Raw genomic sequence first — 13925 nt, forward strand, 5'->3', positions numbered from 1 at the left:
CCTCGAAGTAGAAAGTCGTTACTCTGTAGCAGCTTTGAAAGTCAGTGGGTGATTTTTTTCTTCTTTAAAACGTGACTTTCTTTTTTTTAGACAGTTTATCAGTAATCACTCTTTTTCTCACTCATTTTCCAGCATTTTTTGAACACTGACCAGTTGCAAATGTGATATTTATTTACAACAATTCAATAATAAGAAGTTAATATTGTGGTTTATATTAGACACAATATTGTCTGATTTTGCTAAATTGTGTAAGTGAAAATATTACCTATAAAGCCACAGAAGAACTGTTGTGCGTCTCCTAATAAAACACAAAAGGTGTTTGACAAGCAGCACTGCAGACCATTCTGTGTATGACATCAAAGTACAGCGAGAGCGATTAGACAGCATTTTTTTTTGTTTTGATGTCAAATAAGTCTTGCTGTTTTGCATTTATGTTAAAGCAGAGTTGCTGTTGTAAAGTTATACAGCTAAAGTTGTGTTGCTGGGTTTTAAAGCAGGTTTGATTTTTTCTTTTCTTCCTTATCACTCTGTATTTACAGAAATTTCACTGTCCACTCTGTTCAAATGTGGATGAATGGTTACACATAGATGTGTCCAGAGCTGTGTGAGATCACTACCATCCTGCTTTTGTGGGGGTGGGTAGGGGTGTTAAATAATATTTTTTTTGTTTTGTTTTGTTTTTTTCCCCATAGGTTTTTAACATTCTAAAAGCTCTTTATTATTAAATTACATTTACATTTACATTACATTTAGTCATTTAGCAGACAATCGATACCATCTTTTCTATGTATTGACAAGTCTCCAGGGCTGTCATTCCGTCATGGCAATGGGCGTTTTGTTTCCAACACGCGCTGTACGCGGTAAACCAATCCAGAGCCAATCTCTGTACGGCTCTGGACCAATCACAAGGGACTGCGCCATCTGACCAATCACAGCAGTGAGGGCTCACGGAAAGGAGGGGTTTAGAGAGACTGATTCTTTGAACTGCTTCGCACGAGTCGTTTATGAATCATTTAGAAATTAGGTCAAATTAAATCTATTTTTTGAGAAAACTAACGTGTTTTTTGACCTTGCATGCATGTAAACCTGTTTTAGGAGACTCATAAAACAATATTAGCAACCTTAAAAATGGCACAATAGGTTTAAAGGTGCTTTAAAGAAGTAACTTTAAAGATGCAGTATGTAATACTGACGGCTAGCGGTTGAAATGGGTGCTGCAGTTCATCCTCATACTCAGCGCTATTGGGGAGGCTAACGCGGGTTGCCAGTTTGAAGACATGCAACAGGAACGAGCGCAATTGACAATGGAAGGTGACGAGCCCTACAAACTGTAAGCTGATGAGTTCATTTATTTACGTTTTAATGTTCCTCTGGTCATAGAGCTTTTTAGATGTATCCGGAGGCTTTTTAGGTACTGACCCAGTTCTTTTGCTGCATTCCATGGATGCAATAAGCTGTGTTTTCTACCATGTGGTAACCTGGGGTATCGAAATACTATTAGGTAAACTGGCAGTAGGCGGAGTCACACAGACCAAAACAAAAACAGTCAATCTGACACGGAATGCACATTTTTGAGTAGAATAACTGGCTGTAGCATCGTTTTTCAGAGAAACAAGTATGCGAACTTAGCGTTTCCTAAATATCTGCAAATGTATTATGGGATTCTCATGCCATAGTACAATCAAAAAAATTGCATACAGCACCTTTAATATGCACTAATAACATTTTCTGTCCCTCGTTTTCACTTATGACTCAGTCAGCTGTGCACAAATACTGCAGCAGCAACACACGCATTAGCTTCCAAAAGAGTTGAATATCCATACTGAAAATGTTTTATTCCATGTTTATGCTCTTAAAAATATATTTAATTGTTGAAAAATCATCGCAACACTGCATTTCAATTCAATTCAAGTTTATTTGTAAAGCGCTTTTCACGATACAAATCGTTGCAAAGCAACTTTACAGCAAATCAAGTTTCTACAATATTTAGTGGTAGCTTATCAGTGGTGACTGTCAATGTACATATGGCAGAAATGTACGGAATCCAAATACACAAAATAATGTTATTTTTAGCAAATCATATGACCCCTTTAACAAGTGCAGTTTCTGTGCTATGGTGGGGCCTGAAACCTGACTGAAATTCTTCATAGAGATAATTTTTTTCCAGGAAAGGAGCACAATTGCGCAGACACAACTTTTTCTAAAATTTTAGACATAAAAGGAAGATTTGAAATGGGTCTGTAATTTGCCAGTTCACTAGGATCTAGTTGTGGTTTCTTAATAAGAGGCTTAAAACCAGCTTGAATGGTTTTGGGACGTGACCTAAAGACAACGACGAGTTAATAATATTGAGAAGCGGTTCTTCTGATACAGGTAACAACTCTTTTAGTAATTTAGTGGGTACAGGATCTAACAGGCATGTTGTTGGTTTAGATGCAGTGATAAGTTTATTTAGCTCTTCCTGTCCTATAGTTGTAACGCACTGCAGTTTATCTTTTGGTGTGATGAATGAAGCTGAAGTATTATACGCAATCGAAATACTACTTGATGTCACAAATGAGGAAGAGAACAAGTGAGACTATCAGTCTTACAGCAGGAGTTCTGAAAGTTCTGTAAGTGATTTTCCCCAGATATTAGTACGAAGTTGGTCAAGAATTGCTTGCAGGTTTATTTCCACAATACAGATTTCTAATAGGCTAATAGTCATCATCAATACAGTATGTTGTCTCGGTCAAACATGATGTGAGCAGATGAACATCAGAAACACAGACGGATGGCTCAGTGCCAAAGCTGGTTTATTATTTTTATTACAAAAATAAAATACAAATGACTATAGAGACACAGCAGACGTCTTACTAAAGAACCGACAATAGAAACGCCACACAGCTCTCAGTGCTGGAACCACAAACTAAGTAGGTCTGTGAGCATCTCCATATCAGCTGCTATTTGGCAGAAATGATCATCATCATCATCATCATCACTAGCTGCTATCAGAAAACCTCACGGACTGTCAGATGAGTCAAGTAAAGGCCAATTCACACCGCACAGACAAACACCAACAAACAAGTTGGCCGTTGGATTTAGAATGTTATGAAAAATAACTGTCATGTTCACACTTCCGCAACAGACACTGACAATGCTGATTGAACATGTTCACTCAGGTGAAAATAAACCCGACCAACACCGACAGGGGTAACACACTGATCAAACAAAACCCAACAAACGTGTTTTGTTGGCGTTTATCTGTGCGGTGTGAATTGGCCTTAAATGCATTATACACTTTAGCTGAGCACTACTATTATAAATGAGTATGAAGTCAAAACAGCTCGACGTGCTTATAGAACTGCACCATGATGCAGGTTTGCGCTGTGATTTGGCTCAATATTAAATGTCTTTATTATTAAACACACATTTGACAACAGACTTGGAGCTGCTCAATGTCAAAGGCTTCATATTTGAGAGCACCTGCATAATGAGACAGACACCAGCGGTGCTCAAAACAAACGCCTGCAATCATCCGTAACGCCTCAGATTTCACCTGTAAATGGTGATCAATCCAAAAGAAACGAAGGCGTTATGAACACAGAGTTAGTACACAAGTACAGAAACGAACTCCATGACAGACGGACACAGTAATGTGTGTCCGGTCAAGAAATGAACATGAACGCATTTGATTTGATTATAGAGAAAAGGAGTCGTGTGAATCGCATGAACATGAACGGTATTGCTAAAATAGACGGCACAGCGCTACTGCAGCTCACAACAGAGAGTCCTCATTTTTTGCATAGCCTAGTTAGTTAGTTAGTTAGTTAATCTAGATCTCCACCGGGAAAGGCACAGAATCTGTAAACTTTGTGGGAATTGGGTTGGAGTTGAAGAACTTTGAGAGGACGACAGCGTCCTTCAGTGCAACAGGAAACAAAACGGGCTTTGCAGCCGCGTTCAGAGGGCTGACGGAGACGAGCGTTCACGGAAACAAACACGACGGACATGAGAAAACCAACCGGAAACATTCTGATCTTGATTTTAGCCCTTAATGCAGGTAAACATCAGTCTTCCTCTACGAAATGACACACATCGCCTTCATTTGTGGCGTCCTCTGATCATATCTGTGCTTCACTAATAAACATAAATCAGAGATCATAAATCATGTGACTGCAGCAGGTCACACACACACACACACATGGGACGCCACATCCAGCTCGACACAAGCTTGTTTACAGCAGCCTATGAAACAGGTAAGGCCACGATGAGATACACACACATGAGACGATCAGCTGACTGTGTGTTTATCTGCTCGACAAGCGCTCATGGGATTCCTCAGCACACAAACATCATATAAAAGGACATGTGCCACCCTGTGTGTTTGAGACTGTGTGTGTGTGTCTCCTGCGGGAGGAGACACGTGTTGCTCTGTGTGTGTGTGTGTCTTGCTCTGGGCTGAAGTCTCGATGCAGCTGTGAGAAACAAACAGTGGTCTGGATTATTTGCTCAGTCTGTGAGAGGAAAGCGAGAGGGATGCTGGGAAACGGACACACATGACGCAGTCAGACAGTAGAAAAAGTCTCTCACAAACTCCCTCATTCCTGATCCCGATGGGCCGTCACACCCGGCGGTCGGTGGTGGTGGCAGGGTCGGGCGAGAGCTCTTTGCCGGCAAGGGTTTCACACTCGGAGCAGCAGCCACCGTCGGCTCCCTGACACAGCGATTCCTCCTCGGGCCCCGAACCCTCATCCACATCCAGCTGGCACACGCACACCTCGATGCCCGAGTCGCCCGTCACATGTCTGCGCCGCCCATTGGGCTCCTCATCCTCCTCCACCTCCACAGCCGTCTCAGGCGCAGGTGGCTCCAGGACCACGGCCGCCTCCGTCCGGCCGCTGAGCACTGGGACATCTGGTGGAGACTCTGAATAGGGCGGAGGGGGCGTGGGTGGGTGGGCAATCACCTCCTCATAGTCGGGTAGCTTACAGTCTGCCCAGAACCCTGAAAGTGATGGACACAAACGGGTCAGAGCGTTGCTCAACTTGACCAAAATAACAGACACGTGCGCAGCTGCTGCACTCGTTTCAGAGCCGACATGACACACGTTACAGCCTCTCATTACCAAATAGATGACTGGAGCACATCAGTGGGAGCTGGACGAGCATCTGGATGTGTCTGACTACATGGCGTGTATGCAGTTAACTGGTTGGTCTTAAGGAAGACTGATGAACTAGGCTGAATATGGATCTGACTCTTCTGAATGGAAATTAGATTTTAATGACAAATGATCAAAGTACCATAATACACCAAAAGACCACAGTCCTTCACATGACTCGTATGATGTAATATGACTATCCAACATCATTCACATTTGCCTTCACTGAAATATAGCAGCTTTTGAGTCATATGGGCTAATGTTAATATTACATTTTATTCAGCTGAGGACATCTTCTTTGTGAACCTCTTTGAGAACATCTCCTTTGTGTCATGGAAGAACAAACAGCATAGAGATGAGTAAATGAGATCACATGTTATTTTAAGGTCAAATTTTAATTATTAACTACAACTTTTGCCTCGAACTCCTAATTTGCTGCTTATTAATACTTAGTAAGGTAGTTCAATTCAATTCAAGTTTATTTGTACAGCGCTTTTCACGATACAAATCATTGCAAAGCAACTTTACAGCAAATTAAGTTTCTACAATATTTAGTGGTAGCTTATCAGTGGTGACTGTCAGTTAATGTACATATGGCAGAAATGTACGGAAAAATTAATTAAAGACGTAATCAAACAGACGATGAACACTATTAACAGCAATTATTATATGATGCAATCAAACTTATAGCAAAATGTGGTAGTTCTGTATGTTGTTTCAGGGTTGGCATCATCTGAGGTCCTCTGAGGGGTTGGCATCATCTGTAGTTGTTAAATTTAGGTATGGTGTAGGATTAAGGGATCTAAAATATGGTCATGCAGAATAAGGCATTAATATGTGCTTTATAAGTACCAATAAACAGCCAATATGCTAGTAATATGCATGCTAATAAGCAACTAGATAATAGTGAGAACTGGTCCCCAAAGTAAATGCTCATTTTAATTTGTGAGTGAATGAGTCCTTTAATTCACAGCATGACCTTCTCAAGGTTTGCACTATAAACAAAAGATATCTGAACTCCCTGGTCATTCGCATGTCAAGCGACGCCAACATTTTACTGTATTTTCTGATAATTTCTGTAAAATTGAATCTAAAATAATCCGAACACGCAGATGAGATCAATGGTTGAATGGGTTACAGATATTTCTGTGCTTTAAAGAGGATGAATGAAGACTCCTGGAAGATCTTTAGTTATGTTAAAACCCACATCATTGTTACTCTAGTCCCCTAAACAGCACTGCTGCGAATTTCAGAAACTAGTCAAGCTCACTAGTGAGCTGTTGAGCAGTGGCACATCCTGACCATCCTTACAGTGCAAAGTGGCCCTTTCTGATGAGAACAATGTGCAGAAACTCATGTTGGAGACGAGGGTCACACTATGACAAACCGTTACACGCATGTAAAGCATCAAGCTGAACGGTCTTGTGAGCTGACGACGGGTCAGGCGTCTGTGATGGTGTGGTGTGGACACGGTACTCACGTAGGTTGAGAGGAGGAGGAGTGATGAAGGAGCTGGAGGCGCCCTGATATGCCATCAGACTGATCTCTCTCTGTCTCTGCTCCTGCTGCAGGCGCATCTTGACGCGTCGGTGTCTGTATGCGCAGCAGCAGCTCAGCATGATGATGAGGGTCCACACCAACCAGAACCCTACAGACACACACCATCATCATCATCAGTCCTTGCATACTGTCACACTGCTCTAAATATCAGTCATGTGATCAATGCCAACACTCATCATCATGTGATATCGCCGAACGCGTCTCTAGATGATTGACAGGTGGCTCTTGACTTCCAGTGTCATGTGATTTTCTGACTTTCAGTGACTCAATCAAATGTTTAATACCTGTAACTTAATTGATTCAACATAAATTGTTGATAAATCCATTACAGCACAAATGCATTTCAGTATTTACAGAAATGATGTTTCCGTACAGATATGTAGTGCACAGCATAAATGAGTACACTCCCTCAGAAACTTAACAAATTCAGCAATTACTCTTTACTTAGAAGACATGTTAGGGCTCTTTAGAGATATAATGTTCCAGCAAGTCTGCTTGATCAGCTACCAAAGAAGCATGTTAAAATTCAGGAAAATAAGACTTTTTTTAAAATCAAAGTGATAAAATGCTGTGTTGCAAAAATGTACACCCTTCTGAAAGTTACTAAATAAAACTTAAAAAAAAAAAAAAATCTGGTGTAAGTTCAAGGCAATTTTTGAACAGGCAAGTATGTTGAACCAAAACTGTTAAAGATTTTTCCATTTTCTCCGCACTCCAGCAGTTGTAGCCATAACAATGAGTTGTAAGCAATGCAGGATGCAGTGGATTAGTTTTGTTTTTGATCAGAATCAGAAAGATCTTTATTGCCAAGTGTGCTTACACACACACAAGGAATTTGTCTTGGTGACAGAGGCTTCCAGTGCACAGACAGGTTGAAAAGTGACCAGACACAGATAAAAAATAAAAATAAATATGTAAAAACAATACACAATAGACAAAAAGACAGTAGACAGTATATTGTATGTGGAGAGCTCCACACCGAGGCGGCCATCCGCGGCGCCATCTTGTTACTATGGTAATGCACCACCGAATACACCTAAATTCATTTATGTCTGCGCAAATCATTTTACTCCAAACTACTTTCTGAACGAGGGACAATTCCAAGGCAGGTTTTGCTAAAAAGTTAAAACTCAAGGATGGATCAGTATCCATTGTTCGTGATCCAGCTGCAGTAAGTCTCACACTTTATATTTATTTACAAATTGCCTTTCCTTTTCCACATAAGAAAGGGCGGGGTGTTGGACGAGAGAGGACCAGGCCTGGATTTTATTTTGTGTTCTGGTTATGTTTGTGCGCGACAGTCGTCCGCGAGGGGCTGTCGCGCTGTTTTGTGTTTATTTTATTATTAAAGTTTTGTTTAAGTGTTGGCCGGTTCCCGCCTCCTCCTTCCCGAACTACGAACGTTGTTACATTGGCAATTACTCCACCCACCTCGCTCCGTTCCCACGGCTCTCGCCCCGCCCCCACTCGTCACACAGACATTTCATGAAGACCCTAAAAATCATACCAACTTGTGGAAAATGGGCATCCGATGTCCCCTTTAAAAGTGTTATATAGCCCACTGAATCATACTCAGACTTAATGGTGATAATGTAACCACTTGAGAGAACTGTCAGGAGATTTATTTCTTAGCACAAAAGAGTACAATGGTACAAGAGGAATACCAAATCATTGTTTTAAGTGTGAAAATATACAAAAGTAAAACAGAAATTCAAAAACAATGGACTTGTGAAAAGGCCCCTGAAATAATCAGGTGTTCACTTTAAGCTCTGTGTCTCAGAGCCGGTAAAAGCTATGAAAAGAGTGACACTTTGTCTCACAGAGTAAGATGCAGCCTGCAGAAGTGACATGCATGGTTGTTTATCCACACCAGAACTACCGACTGTAGCCAAAGCACAACTTTTTCCAAGGCCCATATTTACAAAATATAGACTTCTGGGAATCCATACTCTGATCTCATAAGACCAAGTCAACAATTTTGGATCTAACAGCATCCAAAATGTTATGGTGTTGCTAGAGGAGGAGTACAGAGAGAAGTGCCTGATTCCCACAGTGACATTCAGTGCTAGTAAAAGCTCTTCTATAGGGATGTATGAGTGCTGAAGGTGTGAGGAAGTTGTGCTTTATCAACGCTGTCATGAATTACCATAATGAGAATACAGAGGAAATTGTATTTAAATATAGTTTCAATGTCACAATGCAAAAAAACGAGCCCTAAAACAAGCTTTGTTTTCATTTATTCCTTTTGAGCTGAAATATGAAATGAACATGCACAGGCTGGTGGACCAAACACCTCACTAGCATTGTACTGTCATGCGTGTGAGCCTGAACCACATACGGGTGTGTGTGTGTGTGTGTGTGTGAGAGAGTGAGTGAGAGAGAGAGAGAGAGAGAGAGAGAGAGAGAGACATGAAGCCGCTGCACTTACACCAGAGCTCGTAATAGTACGTGCAGCACTCGGTCTCGCCACAACAGTAGCCCATCTCACAGCGGTACTGTTCATTGTTCACGCCGAAACAAAACTCCTTCCCCTGTCAAACAAACACAAGCATTGAGTGAAAGACAACAGCACAGATCTGAGCTCTTCATCATGCGCACTCCAGGCTTTACATCAGCGTTTGTGTCGGAGGACTGACAGTAAAGAGAGAGAGAGAGAGAGACATGAAGCTGCTGCACTTACACCAGAGCTCGTAATAGTACGTGCAGCACTCGGTCTCGCCACAACAGTAGCCCATCTCACAGCGGTACTGTTCATTGTTCACGCCGAAACAAAACTCCTTCCCCTGTCAAACAAACACAAGCATTGAGTGAAAGACAACAGCACAGATCTGAGCTCTTCATCATGCGCACTCCAGGCTTTACATCAGCGTTTGTGTCGGAGGACTGACAGTAAACACTCACCACACTCAGAGAAAGAGTGTGACTCCTTTATTAGGAGCACAAAGGCAAATTCATCGTTTGAAAACCAGACTCACCACTCAAAATCTGATTTCTGTGTCACAATTCACATATTGGTCTAAAATTATAAGGACAAAGTAATGCAAGTAAAGTTGAAATCAATCAATAAATATGAACAATTATATATAATAATATCAATGAAATTGGGTCCTCAAATATAATACTGTATAAATAAATAGGAAACACAGTGTTGCCTGTTGGACAGGTGAGTCTTTATTTGCGTGTGAACTATGATGGGCGCTGGATCTTTTACCTAACGTTACACAATAACCTTTAAAAACAATCAGTACGAGTCAAACCTAAACCTCACAAACACACACAAAGCCGGCGAACTGACACAACACCCTACAGACATACTAAAACACTGCAGACACCCCACAATCACAAACACTAAAGTACAAACCATCAATAATAACCACCATTTTTTTTTCCCCGAATCATTTCATCTCCTGAATGTCTGTGATTTTAAAATGTAAAATATTAATATTGATTTTAAATATATCCCGTAAGAAAGGACATAAGGGGTTTATAACCATTGTTACACGATGCTGGTTTTATGGCTTTATTTGAGTTGTTTATCGAGGCCTCGCACCGCGCTGATCCCGGAGCTCGAGTTCAACACTCGCCGCCTCAAAGGCCGCGCCGCCGGCTTACCTGAACTAAACACGTCCCTGTGCAGAGAAGCCCCACCACGGAGCCCAGCAGCTTCTGTGGCATCTTGCTGCGTTTTTCTTTCCAAACTCGAACGGAATCATAAAGCTTCAGTTAAACAGACGAGATGACCATCCGCCCGACATGTCTGTGTTCATGAATGTGATTTCATGTGATCCACATACAGAGGGCAGCAGCATCACATTCAGCCACAACAATAACAGCAGTAAAAGCGGCACTGAAGCCGCTGAAAGCTGACACACATCCGCTGCTGCTTCTCATTACATCTCTGTAAGTACGTGACTAATAATAGTATCGTTATATTTATCGTTCTATTATATAAAAAGTTTATATGAAAAAACATATTATTCTCAATTAATGTGCATAATATGTAGATTTTTTTTCTACAACAGCAAATCACTCAAATTATAAATTTTCAAATGTTCTACTGAACATCGAAATGAAAAACTACAAAACGTATAAAAACTAATACACATCTTTTTTAAAAAAAGAATACGTTTTTATTCAATACGGACATTTTGCATATTTTAAGATATTTTAAATGTAACATGCGGCATTGGGGTATTATTATTCCCCTGACGTCAACCGGATTACATCAAAAGCGCGTTCTGGGAGACAGCGGGAGCGCGCACTGAAGAATGGTGAGTATCGCATATACTCTCTCTCTCTCACACACACACACACACACACGCTCATCTAATTTATATATATGATGAACAGTCTAATTGCTGAAGTTTTCTCTCGGTTTGATCTTTTTTTTTTTTTTTTTTACACTTTTTCTAGTGGTTTATTGAAAACTATTCGCTGCTTGAAGACGCCCTTCTTTATATTATCCTAATAAACAGCGCTTAACGGTTTATTATAAAGCGCTACAAATAGGCCTAATCAGAAAATTATTTTGTTTGTTTTTAAGTATTGGTAAAAAGTTATTAAAAACTAAATCCATACAGCCTACGTCTATTAAGCAGAATAAGCGATGCGAGCCTTTAACAGAACTGATGTTTCACTTTTCTCATTTAAATTAAGGTAGATATTAGATCATATGAATGCAGTATGAAGGACATTGTGTCTGTTGATTGTTTACTGTACATATGGCACAGAAACTGGCTTAAGGTTTATTTTGGTTAGCAGCACGTGGAGCTCCGTGTTTAATCTGTGTCAATCCTAATCAAAGCAGTTGATTGGTTCATCGGATCACAGTTTTGTGTGTTTGGTTCAGGTTCAGAGGAAGCTCCTCTGCTCAGGATGACGAGACCGAAGTTGGTTGTGGCTAGAAGGGATACAGCAAAAACCGGAAGCTAACAATAAATAGAATTTTCTACCTAGATTGTGTTTTATTAAGGTCTACACCTCCAACCCTAAACCTACAACTTACAATAATGCAAAAAAATAGTAATTATTGTTGTACAGTGTGAGAAAAATTACGCTATATTGATGTGCGCATGCCCAGTAGTTTTTGCTGTATGCTGTATGTTAACCACGTTCCACGTGATGCGATGCAATAAATACTTTCCGTACTTCCGTTGCCACATGGCAAGTAATACGTGATGTTGACAAAGAATTGTATATAATTTTGTCTTGTTGGCAAAGTTGAATGCTTTTGCTTTTTTTTGGACGATTGTGCGCATATAGCTTCTTTGTTCACTTAATAACGAATAAGAAATTACATAAGTTAAATGTGGCATGGAGTCGAGGCCACTGAAAATTAGCTTTTTAAGCTAAAAAAAAGAAAAGAAAGACAAAATAAAGCGATATATTTATTTGTGTAGATTAAATCTACAACTCAAGTTGTAGATTTGTAAATAGAATTTATCTTTTTATTAAACCTATTCAGGAAAAGTGTGGAGGACATTTCTTCGTGCGCAGTTAATATTATAATCTAGTGACAACATTTCAACTATTAAGCGTATGGATATATTATAATTGTATAAATAGTGAATAGGTTTGGGAGAATTATAAATTTTGAAGACGAGGACAATATAGCTAAATAGCAACCTCTAGCGTTGCTACTCGGTCGAGCTTTATATTATAGAAAGAGTTTGAACAGATCGTGCTGGTCAGATGAAGTTATTAAAAACATATATTTAGATCCAAAGAATAGATCATAGTTAAACAATGTTCACCAGTTGTGCACCTTCAGCATTATCCTAGAGAAATGGAAGACATTCAAATGAGGATCCATTTGTACAGACATTTATTACATTTTCACAGCAGGCTGAAATAGAGGAATGCACTTACATATACAGAACAAGAGCGCAGCAGGGAGGAAGAGTGCAGCTAATTTAACTAAGAATACTACATTAAGATAATGATAATTATGAGCTTTGTCACAAAAGAGCCATTGACAAAAAAATTATACTGTATACATCAATTAGATAAAACAACATCGGATTACTCATAAATTAAGAACGTAGCATTGAGATACAGACACTCATACAAACATTTTAAGGTATCATTCACAAAGAAATAGACTCACTCTGATAAACCGGACAATACTACAGTTAACTAAGAGAGCAGAGGCAAAGACTCGCATTGGCTCATATCAAAGATATAGATGCAAACAATGAAAAATACTGCGGTAATGTGTATGTAAAGTACCATGACCATTGATAGCTTTATGTTTCAATGAGCATCTGTCTAAACCGCAGGAAATGTGTTGTTGTAAAGTTGATAAGGAGTGTATTATTAAGCAGTGTAGTCCATATTATGATTGTAACGTGATATGTCCAGTAGCAGTCTTTGTCTCAGTGCTTTGTGGGCCTTGAGGGATTGTAACGGACGTGGTGGTTGGACAGAGGTGTTTATCCAGCGACACGGTAATTGGCGTGGATCTCTGGCTTGATTATTGCTGATTGGCTACAAGTTTGTTTTGCTATTCAGCCCGAATCAGTTTTCTAAAGTGTTTTTGAAAAATCACATACCCTGCCTTTAATCACAGAAGTTCTGGGGCCTCATGTATAAAACTTTATGTAGATTTTAAGTGTTCAGAGTTGTTCTCATTCTTTTCCACTGGTCAAATAGTATCTTAAATTGTTTTAAACAAATCAAATGTACGAAATTTTGCCTATAAGGTAAACATATATTTTAGGATGTTATATATTTAAATGGAAAGAGATAGGCATTTTTTTTTTTTTTTTTGCAATAACTGACTCACCGCGTCAATAACAAAACATTTTGAAAATGAAACGTTCATATCTTACAGTTTCCTTCAAATTATATCTTTTAAATACAGTGGTGTTTGTCACAATATTGGGAAGAGCACGAAAGGGGTTATCATTAGGCTACTGTCTGTCTGTGCGCCACACCTGCGTGCAGAGGTTCTACCAATTCAGACAACTGTTAGTATGACAATATTTACACAACTACTTTGTTGACCAATTACCAAGCAATGCTTAATTTTGTTCAGTATGTGGTGTAAAAAGGTCACATTAGCAATTAAAGAAAAAAACACTTAAAGCTGTAGTCCGTAAATTTTGCCTCTTTGTCACCATCTCTGCTTGAAAACCTGCAATTGCAGCTGTTTGCGGAATTATCTTCCTTGCGTAGGTTGTGCTCCGGCGCGGCTCCAGCGCGGATGAATCTGATGTTTTGAGGC

At 39.8% G+C, this 13925-nt stretch overlaps 2 protein-coding genes across 3 annotated transcripts in view; one reads left to right on the top strand and one right to left on the bottom strand.

The window, feature by feature from the left end:
- Positions 1 to 2782: 2782 nt before the first annotated feature.
- Positions 2783 to 10574, bottom strand: wbp1 (WW domain binding protein 1). 2 transcript variants are annotated; one of them, XM_016555063.1, is made up of 4 exons: positions 10313 to 10574; positions 9381 to 9483; positions 6621 to 6788; positions 2783 to 4986 (listed from the first exon to the last, which is right to left on the bottom strand). In XM_016555063.1, exons 1-4 carry the CDS (start codon positions 10373 to 10375, stop codon positions 4604 to 4606), a joined length of 717 nt encoding a protein of 238 aa, XP_016410549.1. In that variant the 5' UTR covers positions 10376 to 10574; the 3' UTR covers positions 2783 to 4603. The 2 variants fall into 2 exon arrangements, with proteins under 2 accessions (XP_016410549.1, XP_016410550.1); XM_016555064.1 differs by lacking the exons at positions 9381 to 9483; positions 10313 to 10574 and adding an exon at positions 9129 to 9268.
- A 366-nt stretch (positions 10575 to 10940) lies between these two features.
- LOC107742170 (ADP-ribosylation factor-like protein 3) overlaps positions 10941 to 13925 on the top strand; it is a 10091-nt gene continuing 7106 nt past the window's right edge. Inside the window, exon 1 of the mRNA XM_016555069.1 lies at positions 10941 to 10971. Within this exon, the coding sequence (XP_016410555.1) occupies positions 10969 to 10971 (3 nt within the window). The 5' untranslated portion in view covers positions 10941 to 10968. The remainder of the gene's footprint in view (positions 10972 to 13925) is intronic.

Source organism: Sinocyclocheilus rhinocerous, unplaced genomic scaffold (genome assembly GCF_001515625.1).
Source record: "Sinocyclocheilus rhinocerous isolate Xijiao unplaced genomic scaffold, SAMN03320098_v1.1 scaffold1971, whole genome shotgun sequence".
NCBI classification, from domain to species: domain Eukaryota; kingdom Metazoa; phylum Chordata; class Actinopteri; order Cypriniformes; family Cyprinidae; genus Sinocyclocheilus; species Sinocyclocheilus rhinocerous.